The 22367-nt window shown below is 42.7% G+C and overlaps 1 protein-coding gene across 2 annotated transcripts in view; it reads left to right on the top strand.

The window, feature by feature from the left end:
- The window catches only part of OPN5 (opsin 5), a 189471-nt gene that overhangs the window by 59695 nt on the left and 107409 nt on the right, over nucleotides 1-22367 (top strand). For both annotated transcript variants that reach the window (XM_077488900.1, XM_077488899.1), the window contains exon 2: nucleotides 5267-5419. In XM_077488900.1, the coding sequence (XP_077345026.1) occupies nucleotides 5290-5419 (130 nt within the window). In that variant the 5' untranslated portion in view covers nucleotides 5267-5289. The remainder of the gene's footprint in view (nucleotides 1-5266; nucleotides 5420-22367) is intronic.

The following is a 22367-nucleotide window of genomic DNA, read 5'->3' as shown; positions in this document are numbered from 1 at the left end:
TGCCATGCAGACCTGTCAGTGTATAGGCTTGCTTGTACTTCGTATGAGGAACCCGATACACGCTGACAGGAAGAATGAATGAACTACCACAACAATCACAGCGCCGTTGTACTGTGTATTCATACCCCTTGAAATTTTCCATATATTGTCATGTTGCAACCAAAAACATAAATTTATTTTTTGGGGATTTTATGTGATAAACTAACACAAATTGGCACATAAATTGTGAAGTGGATGGAAAATGATAAATGGCTTTTAAAATATTTAAAAAAATAAATATGAAAAGTGTGGTGCGCATTTGTATTCCGCCCCCTTTACTCTGATACCCCTAACTAAAAGTGAAACCAATTGCCTTCAGAAGTCAATTTATTCATAAATAGAGTCCACCTGTGTGTTATTTAATCTCAGTATAAATACAGCTGTTCTGTGAAACCCTCAGAGGTTCCTTAGAGAACCTTAGTGAACAAACAGCATTATGAAGTCCAAGGAACACACCAGACAGGTCAGGGATAAAGTTGTGGAGAAGTTTAACCACTTTCAGACCGGACCATTTTGCTGGTAAATGACCAGAGGTCTTTTTACACTTTGGCACTGCGCTGCTTTAACTGGTAATTGCGCGGTCATGCAATGTTGTACCCAAACAAAATTTGCGTCCTTTTCTTCCCACAAATAGAGCTTTCTTTTGATGGTATTTGATTGCCTCTGCGATTTTTATTCTTTGCGATATAAACGTAAAAAGACCGCAAATTTTGAAAAAAAAATGATATTTTCTACTTTTTGTTATTAGAAAAATCCAATAAACTCAATTTTAGTCATACATTTAGGCCAAAATGTATTCAGCCACATGTCTTTGGTAAAAAAAAAGTCAATAATTGTATATTTATTGGTTTGCGCAAAAGTTGTCACATCTACAAACTAAGGTACGTTTTCTGGAATTTACACAGCTTTTAGTTTACGACTGCCTATCTCATTTCTTGAGGTGCTAAATTGGCAGGGCAGTACAAAACCCCCCCAAATGACCCCATTTTGGAAAGTAGACCCCCTAAGGAAATTGATAAGAGGCATGTTGAGCCCATTGAATATTTTATTTTTTTGCCTCAAGCGATTGAATAATGACAAAAAAAAAATTTTTTTTTTTTTTTACACAAAGTTGTCACTAAATGATATATTGCTCACACATGCTATGGGCATATGTGAAATGACACCCCAAAATAAATTCTGCTGCTTCTCCTGAGTACGGGGATACCACATATGTGGGACTTTTTGGGAGCCTAGCCGCGTACGGGGCCCCGAAAACCAAGCACCGCCTTCAGGCTTTCTAAGGGCGTAAATTTTTGAGTTCACTTCTCACTACCTATTACAGTTTTGAAGGCCATAAAATGCCAAGATGGCACAAAACCCCCACAAATGACCCCATTTTAGAAAGTAGACACCCCAAGCTATTTGCTGAGAGGCATGTTGAGTTCATGGAATATTTTATATTTTGCCACAAGTTGCGGGAAAATTACAAACTTTTTTTTTTTTTTTTTCACAAAGTTGTCACTAAATGATATATTGCTCATGCATGCCATGGGCATATGTGAAATGACACCCCAAAATAAATTCTGCTGCTTCTCCTGAGTACGGGGATACCACATATGTGGGACTTTTTGGGAGCCTAGCCGCGTACGGGGCCCCGAAAACCAAGCACCGCCTTCAGGCTTTCTAAGGGCGTAAATTTTTGAGTTCACTTCTCACTACCTATTACAGTTTTGAAGGCCATAAAATGCCAAGATGGCACAAAACCCCCACAAATGACCCCATTTTAGAAAGTAGACACCCCAAGCTATTTGCTGAGAGGCATGTTGAGTCCATGGAATATTTTATATTTTGCCACAAGTTGCGGGAAAATTACAAACTTTTTTTTTTTTTTTTCACAAAGTTGTCACTAAATGATATATTGCTCACGCATGCCATGGGCATATGTGAAATGACACCCCAAAATAAATTCTGCTGCTTCTCCTGAGTACGGGGATACCACATATGTGGGACTTTTTGGGAGCCTAGCCGCGTACGGGGCCCCGAAAACCAAGCACCGCCTTCAGGCTTTCTAAGGGCGTTACAGTTTTGAAGGCCATAAAATGCCAAGATGGCACAAACCCCCCCCAAATGACCCCATTTTGGAAAGTAGACACCCCTAAATTTAGGGGTACACTAGTGAGACTAGGTAATAAATGGCGGGTGCCCTGAAACTATAAAAAAATAACTAACCAACCAGCGTCACCTGTAACAGTTATATGGTGATCACTGGTGAAAGGGTTAACTAGGGGGCAATCAGGGGGCTTTATGCGGTAGTATATGGGGGTCCCTGGCACTATAAAAAGCTGCGGCGAACCTAAATACCTACCTGCCTAACTAGCGTCACCTGTGACACTAATACAGCGATCAGAAAAACGATCGCTTATTAGGCTGGGTTCACACTGGAGCGATGCGGGAATGCCACGAATGCGCGGCGGGTTCCCGCATCGCATGCCTCCCGGCGGCAGTTCACACTGCCCTATGCGAACTGCTGGGAGTGTCAGTGAAATGTTAATGACACCCCCAGATCAGTTCGCATATCGCAGTGCGATCTGCAAACTTGGATCGCATGGTGTGAACACCCATGCGATCCGATTCTGCTGCGGACCAAAAAAAGGGTCCCGTGCGAGTTTGCGGCGGGTGCGGCGGGTGCGACACGAATTCAGCCATACTATCTGTATAGCTGAACTCGAATCGCACAGAGATCGGATGTGATTTGCACTGCAGTGCGGTGCGAATCACATTCGTTCTCATAAACCGCTGCAATGTGAACCCAGCCTTAGTGACACTGGCGACGGGGGGTGATCACGGGGTTAAACCTTTATTGGGGGGGTTAGGGGGGTACATTAGAAGTAAAGGGGGCTAACCCTAACTGCCCTAACAGTTATTACAGTCACAAATGACACCAATGCAAAAAAAAAAAAAAAAAAAAAAAAAAAAATGACATTGGTGTCACTGTGACTGGGGGGCAGGGGTAATTGGGGGGGTGATCGGGGGGTAAAGGGGGGGTGTGAGTGTGCCTGGCATGTTCTACTGTGTGTGTAGAGTGTTGGTGCAACTCACCGATCCGCTCTCCTCCGTGTCGGAACGAAAAATACCGACACGGAGGAGAGAATACATCACTTCCTCTCCTGTGTTTACATTACAGGAGAGGAAGTGATGTCACGGGGGATTCCTATTCGTCGGGAGCGATCGCGTGGGGGTGGCCATGAATGAATGGCTGCCCCCTCGTCCCGGATCGCTCCCGGACGAAAACCGACCGCCGCAGGCACCGGGCGGGGGCCCGATCGGGCCCCCGACCCGCGGGAGGCAAGGGACGTACATGTACGCCAATATGCCTGCCCGTGCCATGCTGTCGACGTACATCGTCGTGCGGCGGTCGGCAACTGGTTAAAGCAGGGTTAGGTTATAAAAAATAAAAAATTCCCAAGCTTCGAACATCTCAGAGCACTGTTCAATCCATTATTTGAAAATGGAAAGATTATGGCACAACTGCAAACCTACCAAGACATGGCCGCCCACTTAAACTGACAGGCTGGACAAAGAACATAAATCAGAGAAGCAGCCAAGAGGCCCATGGTAACTCTAGAGGAGATGCAGAGATCCACAGCTCAGGTGAGAGAATCTGTCCACAGGACAACCAATAGTTGGGCACTCCACAAACCTGGTCTTTATGGAAGAGTGGCAAGAAGAGAGCCATTGTTAAAAAAAAAAGCCATAAGAAGCTCCATTTGCAGTTTGCGAGAAGCCATGTGGGGGACACAGTAAACATGCGGAAGAAGGTGCTCTGGTCAGATGAGACCAAAATTGAACGTTTTAGCCTAAAAGAAAAACGCTATGTGTGCCGCAAAACCTACGCTGCACATCACCTTGAACATACCATCCCCACTGTGAAACATGGTGGTGGCAGCATCATGTTGTGGAGATGCTTTTCTTCAGCAGGGACTGGGAAGCTGGTCAGAGTTGATGGGAAGATGGATGGAGCCAAATACAGGGCAATCTTAGAAGAAAACCTGTTAGAGTCTACAAAAGAATTGAGACTGGGGCAGAGATTCACCTTCCAGCAGAACAATGACCCTAAACATACAGCCAGAGCTACAATGGAATGGTTTAGATCAAATCATATTAATGTGTTAGAATGGCCCAGTCAATGTCCAGTTCTAAATCCAATTGAGAATCTGTGGCAAGACTTGAAAATTGCTGTTCATACGCTCTCCATCCAATCTGACAGAGCTTGAGCTATTTTGCAATGAAGACTGGGCAAACATGCCACTCTCTAATGTAAACAAGCATCTCCCCGTTCTGCCTAGTGACAGTGTCAATGATCTCTGCTGCCTGTGATCGGAGCAGAGATCAGTGACTTGTCATACACAGCCATGCCCCCCCCCCCCCACAGTTAGAAACACACCCGTAGGACACACTTAACCCCTACACAGCCACCTAGTGGTTAACCCCTTCACTGCCAGCGTCATTTAAACAGGAATCAGTGCATTTGCATAGCACTGATTGCTGTATAAATGACAATGGTCCCAAAAATGTGTAAAAAATGTCCGATGTATCCGCCATAATGTCGCAGTCATGATAAAAATCGCTGATCGCCGCCATTAAAAAAAAAAAAATATTAATAAAAATGCCATAAAACTATCCCCTATTTTGTAAACGCTATAACTTTTGCGCAAACTAATCAATAATTGCTTATTGCTTTTTTTTTTACCAAAAATATGTAGAATACGAATCGGCCTAAACTGAGGAAAAAAAATGTTTTTATATATTTTTGGGGGATATTTATTATAGCAAAGAGTAAAAAAATGCTTTTTTTTTCAAAATTGTCTTTGTTTATAGCGCAAAAAATAAAACCGGCAGGGGTGATCAAATACCCCCAAAAGAAAGCTTTATTTGTGGGGGAAAAAAGAACGTCAATTTTGTTTGGGAGCCACGTAATACGACAGCATAATTGTCAGTTAAAGCGACACAGTGCGAATTGCAAAAAGTGCTCTGGTCAGGAAGGGGGTAAATCCTTTCGGAGCTGAAGTGGTTAAGGGCTCTTACAGTAAAGTAAACCTGTTCATTTTGAATAACTTTAACAGTAATTCTTTGTGTTCTTAAAAGGTAAAACACTTGAATTTCTGACTTACATTTAATGCTATAAGTACAGATGATCGTTTGATCGTTTGAATACAGCACTTACTAAGTTTGTCTTTCTCTCCAGGCATAAATGACACCTGAAACAAGATGGAGGCAAATAAAAGTTTCCTTGGGTACGATGGCCTTATTCCAGTGTTTGAAAGAGGAGACGATCTATTTGAATCGAAACTTTCAAAAGAAGCCGATATATGTGCTGGATTCTACCTATTATGTATTGGTAAGTTATCATTTGATTACTCAGGTGGGGGGTTTACTCTGTCAGTAATAATCTGTGAAGGTTGCATATATGGAAGACCACTGGGGCCAAGATAAAAAAAATAAACTTTTGGCACTTCTGAAACACTGGGGTTGATTTAATAATGGCAAATAGGCTGTTAACGTTGCAAGGGAATTTGCAATTTGTAAGGGGAATTTTCCCCAAAGCTTAGTGAATGTGAGGAAATTTAACTTTGTAAAGAATAACAAATCATGTGCAAGAAAAAAAAATAATGAAATCTGAAAGTCAAATGAATTGTATTGAAGCTGTCAATTTATTGCCCAGTTCCAACTTTACCAAATTCTGGTGATAAATCAAAATTGCCTTCTAGTGGTAAACTGCCTTCTTCCTGGCCATTACTTGTAATCGGAATGGTTATTTCCAGTGCATTCAAAGTGGTTGCTGAAAATTGGCAAGAGTATAGCTAGCCAAAGCCCTGATAGATTTTAGAAAGTGGGAACAATGCTATAAACCTACATACCAATTTTTTAATAAATTAAATATTCTCAGGGAATAGGTGTAGGTATATTCTTCTAAGGCACCCCTTGTCTCCACACCTCAGAGCACCGTTCCTTGGTTCCACCCCCTATCCACTTCCCAGTATCACCCTTTTTAGAAAATCCAGAATCAAGTATTGTTTTGTGGTGCCTTGTATTGAATTTGTTAATGATAATAAGAAAAGTAGTAAAATAGATCACCTGTAGCCAACAGCAATAGACCCCCCCCCCCCAGCAACAATACCGCTCCCCCGGCAACAAAATACCCCCAAAAACAACAGATCACCCACAAACAATAGACCCCCCAGCAACAATAGACCCCCGAGAGGATTTGTCCTCCAGCAGCAATAGATACACCTCAGCAACAATACCCCCCCCCCCATATAACAAAATAACCCCGATCAACAATAGTTACATAGTAGGTGAGGTTGAAAAAAAGACACAAGTCCATTAAGTCCCACCTATGTGTGTGATTATATGTCAGTATTACATTGTATATCCCTGTATGTTGCAGTCGTTCAGGTGCTCATCTAATAGTTTTTTGAAACTATTGATGCTCCTCGCTGAGACCACCACCTGTGGAAGGGAATTCTAAATCCTTGCCATTCTTACAGTAAAGAACCCTCTACGTAGTTTAAGGTTAAACCTCTTTTCTTCTAATTTTAATGAGTGGCCACGAGTCTTGTTAAACTCCCTTCCGCAAAAAAGTTGTATCCCTATTGTGGGGTATCAGTATGGTATTTGTAAATTGAAATAATTTCCCTCTCAAGCATATCTTTTCCAGATAGAACAAGTTCAGTGTTTGCAACAGTTCTTCATAACTAATGTCCTCCAGACTCTTTATTAGCTTTGTTGCCCTTTGTACTCGCTCCATTTCCAATACATCCTTCTTGAGGGCTGGTGCCCAGAACTGGACAGCATACTCCAGGTGCAGCCAGACCAGAGTTGTGTAGAGCAGGAGAATTATCGTTTTATCTCTGGAGTTAATTCCTTTTTTAATGCATACCAATATTCTCTTTGCTTTGTTAGCAGCAGCTTGGAATTGCAATCCATTGCTGAGCCTATCATCTACTAGGACCCCCAGGTCCTTTTCCATTCTAGATTCCCCCAGAGGTTCTCCCCCCAGTGTATAGATTGCATTCATATTTTTGCCACCGAAATGCATTATTTTACATTTTTCTACATTAAACCTCATTTGCCCACCCTATTAATTTGTTTAGATCTTCTTGCAAGGTTTCCACATCCTGCGGAGAAGCTATTGCCCTGCTTAGCTTAGTATTGTCCGCAAATACAGAGGTTGAACTGTCTACCCCATCTTCCAGGTCGTTTATGAACAAATTAAATTAAATAGGATTGGTTCCAGCACAGAACCCTTTGGGACCCCACTACCCACCCCTGACCATTACGAGTATTCCCCATTTATCACCACACTCTGAACTCACCCTTGTAGCCAGTTTTCAATCAACATACTCACCCTATGGTCCATGCCAACAGACCTTACTTTGTACAGTAAACGTTTATGGGCAACGGTTTCAAATACTTTTGCAAAATCCAGATACACCACGTCTACGGGCCTCCTTTTATCTAGATGGCAACTCACCTCATAGAAGGTTAATAAATTGGTTTGGCAAGAACAATTCTTTCCAGCATTGGATTCATGAATCCAATGCTGATTACTGCTAATGATACCGTTTTCATTACTAAAATCTTGTATATAGTCCCTTATCATCCCCTCCAAGAGCTTGCATACTATTGATGTTAGGCTAACTGGTCTGTAATTCCCAAGGATGTATTTTGAGCCCTTTTTAACCACTAGCCTACCGCCCCGCCGTCATATGACGGCGGGACGGTAAGGCTCTTGTTCTGGGCAGACATCATATGACGTGAGCCCATTTAAACAGGGAATGCGCACGATTGTGTGCGCGCAGCCCTGTACTGTCGGTGGCGGCATGTCACCGAGACACCGCTTGTCACCGACAGGGGTGAACAGCCACTGGGCGTGGCTGTTTACCACGTGATCGGCTGTGATCCTTTCACAGCCGATCACTAAACGAGATGTTACCGGGTTCTCATCCTCACACACCGATCATGTGTGAGAAGGAGATTGCGATAACATCTCTTTGCCGCCTACAGTGTACACCAACACACACTGATTCCCCCCCCCCAATAAAGAGGAACTGTCACCACCCATCAAAGTACCTGTCACAGTCCATCAGAGTACCCGAGTACCTGTCATCGGCCCATCAGAGTACCCGAGTACCTGTCACCAGCCCATCAGAGTACCTGTCACAGTCCATATGAGTACAGAATATCTGAGTACCTGTCACCACCCTTCATAGTAGCCAAATACCAGTCACCAGACCATCAGAGTACCTATCTGTAGCCCATCAGAGTACCCGAGTACCTGTCACCAGGCCATCAGAGTACCCGAGTACCTGTCACCAGGCCATCAGAGTAACTGAGTACCTGTCTCCACCCCCTCAGAGTACCCGAGTACTTGTCTCCAGCCCATCAGAGTACCCGAGTACCTGTCTCCAGCCCATCAGAGTACCCGAGTACCTGTCTCCAGCCCATCAGAGTACCTGAGTACCTGTCTCCAGCCCATCAGAATACCAGAGTACCTACCTGCAGGCCATGCCTCATAGAATAAACGTTGGGGTGTTTGCTTTCCAAAATGGGGTCATTTTGTGGGTAATTCCACTGGGCTGATGCTCAAGGACCTTTAAAAGTATGATGGGTGGGAATGAAATGAGATGAATGCTCCTAGAACGCCTGAAGGTACTACTTCAATGTTGGTCCCCTGTATGTGGCCAGGCTGTGTAAAAGTCTCACATGTGGTATCTCCATACTTGGGAAGAGTAGCAGAATGTGTTTTGGGGTATAATTTTTGCTATATACATGCTATGTGTTGAAAATATCTTATAAATTGACAAATGTGTAAAAAAAAATGAGTTTTCATTTTTTTTCCCATGTTTTCCAAAAACTTCTGGAAAAAAAAATGAACTGTTCAAAAGACTCATTCTGCCTCATTGATTATACATTGGGGTGTTTGCTTTCCAAAATGGGGTAATTTTGTGGACAGTTCCATTGTCCTGGTGCTCCAAGGCCTTCAAAAATGTAATAGGTGGTTGAAAAATTAGATGTTTCATTTATGCTCCTAGAACACCTGAAAGTGCCACTTCAATGTTGGGCCTTTGTATGTGGCCAGGCTGTGTAAAAGTCTCACACATGTGGTATCGCTATACTCGAAGAGTAGCAGAATGTATTTTGGGGTGTAATTTGTTGTATGCATATGCTGTGTGTGAGAAATAACCTGATAATATGACAATTTTTGTAAAAAAAAAAAAAAAATTCTTCATTTTGCAGAGGATTGTGGGAAAAATTTACAACTTAAACTCACTGTGCTACTTACTTAATACCTTGAAATGTCTACTTTCTAAAAAGGTGTAATTTTGGAGGTATTTCCTGACTTGTTAGGCCCCTTTCACACTACTGATCCGTTCAGGTCCACCTGTCAGTTTTTCAGGTGGACCTGAACGGATGCTCCATAGAGCTCTATGGAGCGTCAGATGTCAACAGTGACATGTCCGCTGACATCCGACCCGCTCCAATCAGAAAAAGTGTGACGGAGCAAAAAGCAATTTTTCCATCCCTCATCGGATCGCAGTGTCCGTCGTCACCCGATCTCCCATAGGGGAGAGGGGTGCTGTGACAGGTCCGTCCCTGCACAGTGTGCAGAGATGGACCTGTCATTTTCCTGCTCAGCGGAGATCGCTCCGGCGATCCCCGCTGAGCAAGTGGATATCCATCCGCCCCGTGTGAAAGGACCCTTAATGTCTCAAGAAATGAGATACACCTGATGTACTGAAGGCCTAATCAGATGTGATCAATTTTCAGTGACTGGCACCATATAGTTTGTAGACTCTATAACTTTGACAAAAACCAAATATACACTAATCTGGGTTATTTTTGCCAAAGATATGTAGCAGTATACATTTTGGCTAAAATGTATGAAGAAAAAAATGACTAATTAGCAAAATTTTATAACAAACAAAGAAAAAAGTATTTTTTTTCACAAAATTCATTTTTTGATTTATAGCACAAAAAATAAAAAACCCACTAGTGATTAAATACCACCAAAAGAAAGCTCTATTTGTGTGAAAAAAGACGCAAGTTTCATATGGGTACATTGTTGCATGACTGAGTAATTGTCATTCAAACTGTAAGAGCGCTGAAAGCTGAAAATTGGTCTGGGCAGGAAGGGGGTGCAAGTGCCTTGTATTGAGGTGGTTAAATATTGGTGCTACATTGGCTTTTCTCCAATCCGCTGGTACCATTCCAGTCAGTAGACTGTCAGTAAAAATTAGGAACAATGGCCTGGCAATTACTTGAATGAGTTCCCCAAGTACCCTCGGGTGTAAGTCATCAGGTCCTGGTGATTTATTAATGTTAAGTTTCCCAAGTCTAATTCTAATTCTGTCCTCTGTTAACCATGCAGGTGCTTCCTGTGATGTGTCACAAGGATGAACACTGTAGTTTTGGTTATTGAAGCCCCCCCCAGTTCCCTCGGGAAGACTGAGCAGAAGAATAAATTCAAGACCTTTGCCGTCTCCCCATCCTTTGTAACCAGATGCCCTTATTCTTTATGGGGCCAATATGGTCTGTCCTCCCTTTTTTACCGTTTACATACTTAACGGATTTCTTGTTTTTTTTTGCTTGCCTCCACTACGTGTCTTTCGTGTTCTATCTTAGCCGCCCTAATTGCACCCTTACATTTTTTGTAGCATTCTTTATAAAGTTTGAATACTGATGATGATCCCTCAACCTTGTATTTTTTGAAGGCCTTCTCCTTTGCTTTTATATGCATTTTTAGATTGGAGTTAAGCCATCCAGGACTTTTGTTCGCTCTTTTAAATGTATTACCCAATGGGATGCACTGCCTAATGCCCTTATTTAATATGCTCTTAAAGCAAACCCATCCCTCCTCTGTGTTCCTAAGATTTTATCCCAATTTATGCCTTCTAGCAAGTTTCGTAGTTTAGGCAAGTTCCCTTATGTTAATGATTTCTGTGATTTATACTAAAGCCAATAGACCTGTGATCTCTGTTTCCCAAATTGCCCCGGATTTACAAATCCGTGATTAAATCTGTATTGTTGGTAATAAGTAGATCTAGTAACGCTTTATTTCTAGTTGGTGCGTCTACCATCTGCCCGATGAAATTGTCCTGCAAGACATTTAGGAACTGGTGAATACATGGTTCTCTCCTCCCAGTCTATGTCTGGATAATTAAAATCCCCCATTATGATAACACTTCCCATCCTTGCTACTAATCCAAATTGTGATAGGAGGTCTGCCTCCCCCTCCTTTCTCAGGTTAGAGGGCCTATAGCATACTCCCAGAATTATTTTCCTCTTAGCTTCATCCCTTTGGAGCTCCACCCATGAGGATTCCACCTCCTCCCTAGCTTCCTTAGTGATGTCATCTCTCACATTCACTTGTACATTATTCTTTATATACAGGCATACCCCTCCCCTTTTTTACCCTCTCTATCCCTGCGATAAACGGAATACCCTTGAATGGTTGCCAGCCAATCATGAGAGCTGTTGAACCAGGTCTCTGAAATCCCCACAAAATCCAAATCCTCCTTGTACAACAGTATCTCTAGTTCACCCCTCTTGTTCGCCAGGCTCCTGACATTGGTGAACATGCTACGTAGTTTAGACTGGTTGCATACTATCCTCTTATTGGGTGTTCCAAGATTGCAACTAGGACTTGTTGCTATACTTACCTTGCGTTTATGTGCTTTAGTCAACCTACCACTAATGCCCCCAATACTAACCTCTGGGCAATGTTCCGCACTGACTATCTCTACCTCTGGACCCTTCCCCCCGTCGCCTAGTTTAAAAACTCCTTTAACTTTTTGGCCATCTTTACTCCCAGCACATCTGCACCCTCCTCATTAAAGTGCAGTCCGTTCCTTCTATAGTACTGGTGACTGACTGAGAAGTCGGCCCAGTCCTCCAGGAACCCAAACCCCCCCTTACTACACCAGCTCCTCAGCCACTTGTTTACTTCCCTAATCTCCCTCTGCCTTTCTGTTGTGGCTCGATGTACCGGTAGTATTCCTGAGAATACTACCTTGGAGGTCCTTTTCCTCAATTTAGCTCCCTAAAATGTTTTATGACACTCCATCTGCCTCTGACTTTGTCATTGGTGCCAACGTGCACCATGACAGCTGGGTCTTCCCCAGCCCCTCACAGTAATCTGATCACCAGATCCATGATGTGCCAAACCCGAGCACCCAGTAGACAGAATACAGTTTGGCGCTTCAGGTCTTTGTCACAGATTGCCCTCTCTGTCCTAAGAATTGAGTCCCCTACCACCAGAAACTGTCTATCTTTTCCCTTTGCTTTGCCCCCACTCTCACTGGAGGAGTTCTTCCCCTTGCAGCTAGGAGAGTCCCTCAGCTCCAGCAGTACTGGTCCCTGACTGGTTTCACCAATGTCACTCAATGGAGCGTACTTATTGGGATGCTCCAGCCCAGGATCGGCCTCCCTGGCACTTCTCCCTCTATTCTTCCTGACTGTCACCCATTTACACTTTTCTGGTGCCTGCACCTTTGTCTCCACCTGCCTCTGTGCTGGCACCTGCCGGGTACGTTCCTGACTCTCCTTTAGTAGGGAGGGTCTTCTCAGTGCTGACAGTTGATTCCCTGGATTTCGAACCTGGGCTTCCAGGGAAACAATGTGCTTACATTTTGCACAGCAGTATTTGCCCTCAATGAGATAATCAGGGAAAGCATACATGCCGCAAGATGTACACTGAGTCGCATCTCCACACCCACCAGGCATCGTACCTACCAATTTGAGGATTGGGATTATACCCTGTCCAAATGACCTAACTACTAGCTTCCTGACATTATTAATCAAAAATACAATACACAGATACTCAACAAGACAATACACAGGTACTTGCAAATCCACATATATTCGCAGACCCATGTTCACTCGCAGACTAGGGTTGCCACCTGTCCGGCATTCACCGACAGACCGGTTTTTACATCCTCTGCCTGGGTTTCTCACTGCCTGACACCCGGACACCAGGGCATCCCCAAAAACTCTTCCAACATCCCCATAGCAACCCCATAAAAGCTTAATTAGAATCTTGTTCCATAACATGTATCAGATGTTCACCTATGTTCACATATTTGTAATTGTCAGGATGGAAACAGCCCTAATTACATTGGGCTTGTTTCTCTCTGTGAAGGGATACGGAACTTCCTGGCCACATTTTCCGATTCTTTGCTTCTAGTTCCGGCTACTGGAGCCCTCTCAGGACTGTTCACTCTGACAGACTGATCTACTGGAGAGGAGCTGTGAGTGTGTGTGGGCGAGCAGAGGAAAGAGCTGCAAAGAGTGTGAGGGGACAGCAGGACAGAGAGGGGAGGAGAGAAGCTGCCCATTACCAGGCTACATATGTATGTTTTCAGCTCACAGTATGTTGTGGTTGTGTCTAGTGTATTTATACCTGTTCATGCATGTCAATATTGGTGCTAGTATTTTTGTAAATTTAAGTTTGTCTGAAGCTGCAGTTTGGCACAGACTAATTATGCTAAAGTCGCTTGGCCGTGGGTGTCGCTTGCAGTCAATGTGCGCTCGCAATACACAAGTACTAATGATCCACACACTACTCAGACAACACTCAGGTACTCACACTAAGCAGGTACTTTGAACCCTGTTATAACCTCCTGTTTTCCACTCTGGATTTTAACTCACCACTTAGTCCAGTTCCACTTGGTCTATGTTCCAACAGGCTCAAAATGAGTTCTACAGAAAGTTATATAGTCCTAAAGCACCTGTGACCAATTAAACACACCCCTTAATTAGTAGGCTGAAGGGAGGAAAGAAAAAAAAAGTCTGTTAGAAAGTGGGAGAGAGGGTGTTAAAAAAGTTGCACGGAAACCCCCCAAAAAAACTAAAAATGCAACACAGCATTCACCAGCAGTCATAAGCAAAAATTGTTCACACTCTCCACTCAAGGTTCTCACGGTTCAGCTTTTAACCAGCAAGTAAGCAAGACTGTAGCAACAGACCCCCCTTGCAACAAAATACCACCCAGAAAAAATATACCCCAAGAGGACCATGAGATGTCCACCAGCAACAATAGATCACCGAGCAGCCAGCATTAATAAACCCTCCAGTATCCATCAACAACAGACTTCTCCCTCAACAGTTGATCCCTCCTAGCAAAAATGACCCCCAATAACAATAGATCCCTTACCAGCAACAATAGATTCCCCCACCAGCAACAACAGCAGCTAACATTAATAGACCATTTAACACACTTCAGCACCTCTTGCCATTACATACATTCAATGCTGGAGGTGCCAGAACTGTATTGTTCCCACGCGTTCCCGCTGACAAAAAGCCCTGAGTATTAGGAATGGGTTGCCTTGAGTGGTTGAAATTGCTTAAAAATTGTCTTGGTTTGGTGAGGTTAATGCATGCCAATTTTCAACCACTTTCAAACAGCTTTTGAAAGCTAATGTGATTGAAAGCGACGGAAAGTTATTGAAAGAACAAAGGCAACATCTGAACAATCTTACAGATTGAAATAGATGAAATACATTGAAAGAATAGTTGCAATCAACTAGAAATCAATTGAACATAGGACCATTTCAAGCGATCGGATAAAAGCTATGGGATTTTCCATTGATTTTGATCAGGGTGTTATGAACTCAATTACCTAGTGGTCAACAGAAAACAGTAGATTATTCATCAGACTCTTTGTTCAAATTCAGTGGAAAATCAAATCAAAATTGTGATTTAATGGATGTTTTTCTACAAGTTTAAAAAAGTAAGAATGAAAAACAATTAAAACTGAACTGTTTCTGTATTGAGTAACACATTATTAAATATACTATATATACAGTATACATGTATTGTATTTTAATGCTAGCAGTGTAAGGCTGGCCATACATGGTCAAATTTAGAAAGAATTTTCTTTTGAAAATCTGAAAATTTGTGCGTTTTGTGATCCGATGGTGCCACCCTTGATTTCGAAATTCGGCCAACCAAGCCTTCAATGTCACCACATGTTGCTACAGAAAAGAATTTTCGTGGCTGGGAATCTTCCTTTCTTTCCGGGAATTTTCTTTTCTTTTTTGATTACATTTCTCGTACGATACTCCCATCATTCATTAAAAAAATCTTTGTTTTTAACCACCTTGCGCCCGCCCTATAGCCGAATGACGACTGTAGAGCAGGCGCGTTCGTCCGGGTGGTCGTCCCTGGACGTCCTGATGTTTACTTCCGCAATGCGCGCCGCCGCGGGCGCGCATCGCGGAAGTTCTGTGTTCGCCGTGTCCCCCGGGGACAGGCAAACACAGATCTCTGTAAACGGCCAATCACAGCGGCCGTTTACAGCGTGATCGGCGTGTCCAATGGGAGATGATCTCATATGTAAACATATGAGATCATCTCTCAGCGCCGCTCTCCCTCCTCACACAGACAGTGTGAGAGGGGAGAGATGAACGGCTGCAGCGGCAGCCGTTCTGCCTCTAGTAAAAAAAAAAAAAAAAGTAAAAAAATAAAATGAAAAGTGCCATCCTCCCCCAGCAGTGCCATCCTCCCCCAGCAGTGCCATCCTCCCCCAGCAGTGCCATCCGCCCCAGTACCATCCGCCCCAGTGCCATCCACCCCAGTGCCATCCACCCCAGTGCTACCTGCCCCCAGTGCCATCCACCCCAGTGCTACCTGCCCCCAGTGCCATCCACCCCAGTGCTACCTGCCCCCAGTGCTACCTGCCCCCAGTGCCACCTGTTGTCAGTGCCACCTGTCATCAGTGCCACCTGTCGTCAGTGCCATCTGTCATCAGTGCCACGTATAAGTGCCATCTGTCATCAGTGCCACGTGTCATCAGTGCCACATAGTACCATCTGTCATCAGTGCCACGTATTAGTGCCATCTGTCATCAGTGCCACGTATCAGTGTCATTTGTCATCAGTGCCACCTGTCAGTGTCACGTGCCATCTGTTGTCAGTGTCACGTGTCATCAATGCCACTTATCAGTGCCATCTGTCATCAGTGTCACGCGTCATCGGTGCCATGTATTAGTGCCATCTGTCATCGGTGGCACGTATTAGTGCCACGTATTAGTGCCATCTGTCATCAGTGCCACGTATTAGTGCCACGTGTCTTCAGTGCCACGTATTAGTGCCACGTGTCATCAGTGCCACGTATAAGTGCCACGTGTCATCCGTGCCACATATTAGTGCCATCTGTCATCAGTGCCACATATTAGTGCCGTCTGTCATCAGTGCCACCTGTCATCAGTGCCACTTATAAGTGTCATCATTGCCACGTATCAGTGCCATCTGTCATCAGTGTCACGTGTCATTGTCCTGGTGCTTCAGAAGTGTAATAAATAGTCAACAAGTTAGATGTGTAATTTATGTTCCTAGAACACATGATGGCGCTACCTGCATGTTGGGCCTCTCTATGTGGCCAGGCTGTGAAAAAGTCCCACACATGTGGTATTGTAATACTCAGGAGGAGTAGCAGAATTTTTTGGGGGGTGTCATTTGTGGTATACACATGCCACGTGAGAGAAATAACCTATTACAATGACAATTTTGTGGAGAAAAAAAAAGAAAAATCTTAATTTTGCAAAGAATTGTGGGAAAAAAATGACAACATCAAAAAGCTCACTATGCCTCTTACTAAATACCTTGGAATGTCTACTTTCCAAAAAGGGGTCATTTGGGGGGTATTTGTACTTTCCTGACTTGTTCGGGTCACAAGAAGCGAGATAGGCCACCAGTACATCAGATGTGATCAATTTTGTGCGATTCGCACCACAGCTTGTAGACTCTATAACTTTCACAAAGACCAAATAATATCCACTAATTTGGGTTATTTTTACCAAAGATATGTAGCAGTATAAATTGTGGCCAAAATTTATGAAGAAAAATTAATAATTTGCATAATTCTGTCACAGAAACAAAGAAATATGCGTTTTTTTTCAAAATTTTCGGTCTTTTTTCATTTATAGCACAAAAAATAAAAACCCCAGAGGTGATCAAATACCACCAAAAGAAAGCTCTATTTGTGGGGAAAAAAAGGGCAAAAAATTCATTTGGGTACAGTGTTGCATGTCTGAGTAATTGTCATTCAAAGTGTGAGTGCACCAAAAGCTGAAAATTGGTCGGGGCAGGAAGGGTGTTTAAGTGCCCAGTAAGCAAGTGGTTAACAAAATTTCCAATGTCCGATTACTCAAATTTGATTGCCACACGAAAATCGGCTGTTGCTGCAGCCCACTAATGGTGCAAAATAAGAGCACAAACTCTTAGATAAGATATTCAAAATAATAATATACAGCATAGCTCATGGTGGAAGAGAAAAAAGCAGCACAACATGCTAATCAAATGTGCAGCATGCTAATGTACTAACAAGGTACATGCTGATAGGAGAGCAGATTAATGGTCAGCCAGATTAATGTAATGGCTTCTTCTTTTACTGCAGCTGGGGGACAAGAACTATAAGTGTTAATTAACTGTATCAATCAAAAATAAGGTATTCTGCCCTTTCAGACATGGCTGTGCTGTGTAGCAGGTTGGTTTAAATATTTGGGCTGGATGGACAGAAATACAATTGCTTTGACAGGCAAAACAGATGGCATGTGTTAAAGTGATTTTAAAGGGTATTCTTTAAAATAATTAACATGTTATTCAGTGATTTTGCACAGAGCAGCCCCAATCCTCTTCTGGGGTCCTCCGCTCGCGCTCTGTGCTCCTCCTCTTCAGTGACTACCCTCATACCAAGCACTTGCTATGAGGGGAAACATGCGTGCTCGCCTCAAGCTGGGCTCTGTATGTCTATACTCAATGTGCAAAATAAAGGGGGATAATACTGCGCTGAACCAAAACAAATAAGGCATAGAAAAAAATACTTTCTATAGCAGCTAACACTCAAACAAATAAAGTCAAACAAATTTAAGAAAACTTATGTGTAGCGCTTAAACACTTAGGGTCATGAAAGACATATACCCAAAAAAATGATAAAGTCGAAACATGCAGTAGTGCACAGTATTCAATAAAAAGTCCAGTAAACAGTGGTAAAACTAATTTGTGAAAGTCTCTCTTTGAGGACTCAAATGTAGATAGAAATGTATCAATGATGTCTCAAAGACGATAACTGGGGAGGGATATGTTGCTTGGATCCCGGGGTACTAGAGACACACAATAAGGTACTCTTACCAATAATGGGGGACGCACATACCATATGGCAGTGAGTCAAATACGCATATGGTTCTCCCGTTGGATGTGGTAACAAAGTCCTGGTCCAAGAGGCCCACCGTGGGGATGTAGGCTCACGGCCAAGGATTATCTTCGGCTCATCGGGGGTCTTGAACGCCAACTCATCAACGATCACAGATGATGGAATATAGTGTAAAAAATAGGGGAAAAAAGCTCCATATGGTGCAGGTCAACCAATAATACTTTATTGGGATATATTCTCACAATGAAGGAGACATGAAAAAAGAATGATATAGTGGCATAAAAAACATAAAAAAAGCAATGTGGGAATCTCAAATAAGCAGCCCTACGTGTTTTGAGTTTGAGTCATAAGTGGTCTTCAACAGGGGCATAGCCCCTTGTTTTTTATGCCACTATATCATTATTGGACTATTGTTCTTTTTTCATGTCTTATTATTAATTTATTTGTTGCCTAGAGTTCAAACATAACTTCTGACAAGTTATAGCAGTTACAAACAAGCTGAAATATGAGCTTTGATTTCATGGGCTGAAGAGTATATCGTTGTATGTTTTTTGGCATTTAGTTAGGCTTCTCCATGCTCTAGCTGCTACAATGGTTTTTAGCCGTAATTGCCATAATGAAAGGCAGCTAGATTCCAACCTTCAGGTTAGATCTCAGTAAGATATCGCTGATATTTTTGGCAGCGTAGCACAATACAATGATGAACATTTGGCTGTAAATAGTTTCTTGTGTGATAAGATATGAATCAACAAATTATTCTTTTTTTTTTTTTTGATAATGAAAAAAATTTCAGCATGAATAAAACCTGGATGAGAGGGATGGTAACAGGTGATATAGCTGGCCAAGAAAAACAACAGCAATTGGGCTGTGCTTAAGCTGCATTTCCAGACAAAGGTCACCCAAGCAATAAACATTTTACATGTTGTACTGAAAGACTACTACTGGTTTATATTAAAGTGATACTATGCCCCCGCCCCCTTTCCCCCAAAAAATTATTTTAGTCAACCTTCAAAGTCCAACAAATACCTATTGATCGTGCCAGTGAAGTCCACAGTTGTGGAGTGAATGGAATCTAAGGTTCAGTAGCAGAGGAGGCATCCCTATCCAGCAAACCTATTACCATGCTCAGAATGAGAAGAACTGGTTCTCCCAAAACTGAGAGTTATGTTTTGCAAGCAGAAGGTTAGTTAAATGATGACATGCTTCTTTTATATACAACGTACTAGCATGCTGGTGCTAAGATCTTCTTGTTGAAACTACTGATTCAGGGTCCATAGTTCCACTCCTTCATCTGTAATAATTGTGTCACATTACTAGCAGAACAGTTACATTGGAATGTTCCAAGCCTTGCCACTGTGATTTTACTACACTAGTTGAAATATGTCAGACTTTCAGCAGATGTGGTAGTAATAATATATTTTGGTAGAGAAGGAATTCTAAAAATGAATGCCTTATCAAGATTACTCTACATCCTTCAGGCAGTACCAATACACATACCTCCAGCTTTTTTAAAAACGTATAAAAGTCTATGTTCCAGTTTCCTCTGCAGAGAACGGAGACCCAGGATTAATTGCGCACAGCTAACTCTACCCACACACCTTGGAGGGATAGGCCTCCCAGAACTCTTTAACTACTGCAAAGCTACCCACCTTTCCAGAATAATAGTCCACTCCTCCTACAAAGACTGGGTCCATTTAGAAGCATCTTTCACAACTCTTCCTCTTAGGTCTCTACCATGGACACTAGAACATCATTTCCCACCTGAGATATGCTCTTACCCATTAATAAGACCCACTATACAATGCTTCCACAAAGTATGTAAACAGACCTCTCTATCGTCTATCTCTGGTACACTAACCTATCCTAACAGACTTCCTCCACCATACAGATGAACTAAAGACATAACTATATACATCTGGTCATCGATCGGGGAGGGAAGGAAGAGACGGCCAAATACCCTACCCCACCCCTCCTTTTTTTTCTCTTTTCTCCCCCCGCATATTATCCCCCACTCACTTCCTATCACTTGTTCTTACCAAACTGTCTCCATAGACACTTGGCATACTCCACGTATAATCCTCTCATAATACCACACATAAATCTTACCTACTGCTGACCCTGCTCCAAGGCTAGATCTGTCCCATGCCCCATTAGTCTCCTCTATATCAATCCATCTCCTATGGGCAACTAACTCTGGCCTACTTCATCACAATTAAATTAAATTGACTCCTGTTTATATACTTGCTTTGCTTCACCAATTGCCATTCTACAATTTCTGTTCAATATACCTGTATGCTGTTCCTTTTTCTACTTAAATTAAAAAAAAAAAAAAAAAAAAAAAAAAGAAATATATATATATATATATATATATATATATATTTATTTATTTATTTATTTATTTTGTCTTAAGGCTTTAGGGCCATAGAAGACTAGTGTCCAAAATCACGGGAGCACCTATCTGTCCTTATGTTATCACATCTTCTCTTGGGGAATCTTACTCACCACCATTGAGGCAACATGATGGACAGACATCTCACTGCTTCAGTAAGAGAGGGAGTAGTGATAGACGGGCATTTCACTGCTGCAGCAAGAAAGGGAGCATTGATCTTAGAGCAGTTGACTGCTCTCTTATCAATCTTGTCCTTGGTGAGTTGCTGCCACTAACAAGGCTGCCATTGTTACTTCGGCCTCACTTAAGAAGTAGAATGAAGAGAGGGTGTGATGCTGGTGCCTCCAAAACACAACACGTGGTTCTCCAGAAAGAGAGATGTGACTGAAATTTCCAAATTACGGCTATGCAGGCAGCTTAATCAGTGGGCATCCTCTAATCCCAGATGCGTTCAATCTCATTGCCTGGCCGATACAGGACAACCTGAAAAGGAACAAGCCCCAAATACATTTTTCTTGGCACCTACATCTCAGCTCACCTCACTGGGTTCTGAGAGACAGATCTCTCTCTAGATGTTAATGTCCCCATCTTCTAGAAGGTACCATTCGGCTATTGTAAAGGCCAAATAAACTACAAAGCCACTTAGGTACTTTCTGTGGTCATAGCCATGGCAAGGGCCAAATCAACTACAAAGGCACCTAGACAGATGCCATTTGTGGACAAGGTAAGGGTCAGATCAACTACAATGTCACCTAGGCAGGTGTCCTTTATGGTCATTCAAAGAATTTTATGTTCAGAAAAAAGGGTGTAGTAGAACTACGCTTAGAAAATATATGTAGCTGTGGCACTTTACTAGATGTGCTGCCCCAATGGGGCATAAAATTTATATAGATTGTGTTCACATGCTGTCATCTAGTAACCTTTTGTGGTAATGCACTTGTTTTCTTATGTTCTTTTTCCCTTATTTGCGTTTATGCTGCCAATTTGCCTGATGTGGTTAGCCATGTGTCAGGCGCCTGACCTTTGAGGGTTGATTCCTTCCACCTAATTTTGGGTCAATTGGATATATTGGATTTTTTCTTTTTTAAATTACAAACATATCATACTTACCTCCACTGTGCAGCTCGGTTTGCACAGAGTGGGCCCGAACCTCGTCTTCTGGGGTCCCCCGGCGGCTCTTCACGGCTCCTCCCCACATCTGATAACCTCCTAGGAGAAGCGCTCTCCTGAGGGGGTTACCTTGCGGGCGCACTCCCGATTCCAGCATTTGGCGTCCATTGCCGCTGAATGTATGACTCGGCCCCGCCCCCAGCACTAGCATCATTGGATTTGATTGACAGCAGCGGGAGCCAATGGCTGCGCTGCTATCAATCTATTCAATAAAGAGCCGAGAATCCCATGCAGAGAGACAGTGCATCATTGCTGGGTCAAGTTCCAGGGCTCAGGTGAGTAAAGGGGGGGGGGGGGCTGGGGGGCCAGTCAGTGCCTGGTGTTTTTTCACCTTAATGCAAAGGATGCATTAAGGTGAAAAAGACAAAGGTTGACAACCCCTTTAATCACCATAGATATTTCACATAATTTGAAATGGTTTATATTATAATTTTGTGTTACTGAGAGTAGTATCTCTGAACCAGTAGTTGATATTCATTTTTTGCTTTATATATGTTCTTTATCCTTCAGTGCTGAACTATTGTTTATTTATATTTTATGTCTAGTTGAGCTTTCTATCAAGTGCAAAAGACCA

Source organism: Lithobates pipiens, unplaced genomic scaffold (genome assembly GCF_037356315.1).
Source record: "Lithobates pipiens isolate NorthernLeopardFrog02 unplaced genomic scaffold, aLitPip1_a1.2 Scaffold_18, whole genome shotgun sequence".
Classification (NCBI taxonomy): domain Eukaryota; kingdom Metazoa; phylum Chordata; class Amphibia; order Anura; family Ranidae; genus Lithobates; species Lithobates pipiens.
Note: the sequence above shows the minus strand (reverse complement) of the source record. Positions and strands in the feature narration are given on the sequence as shown.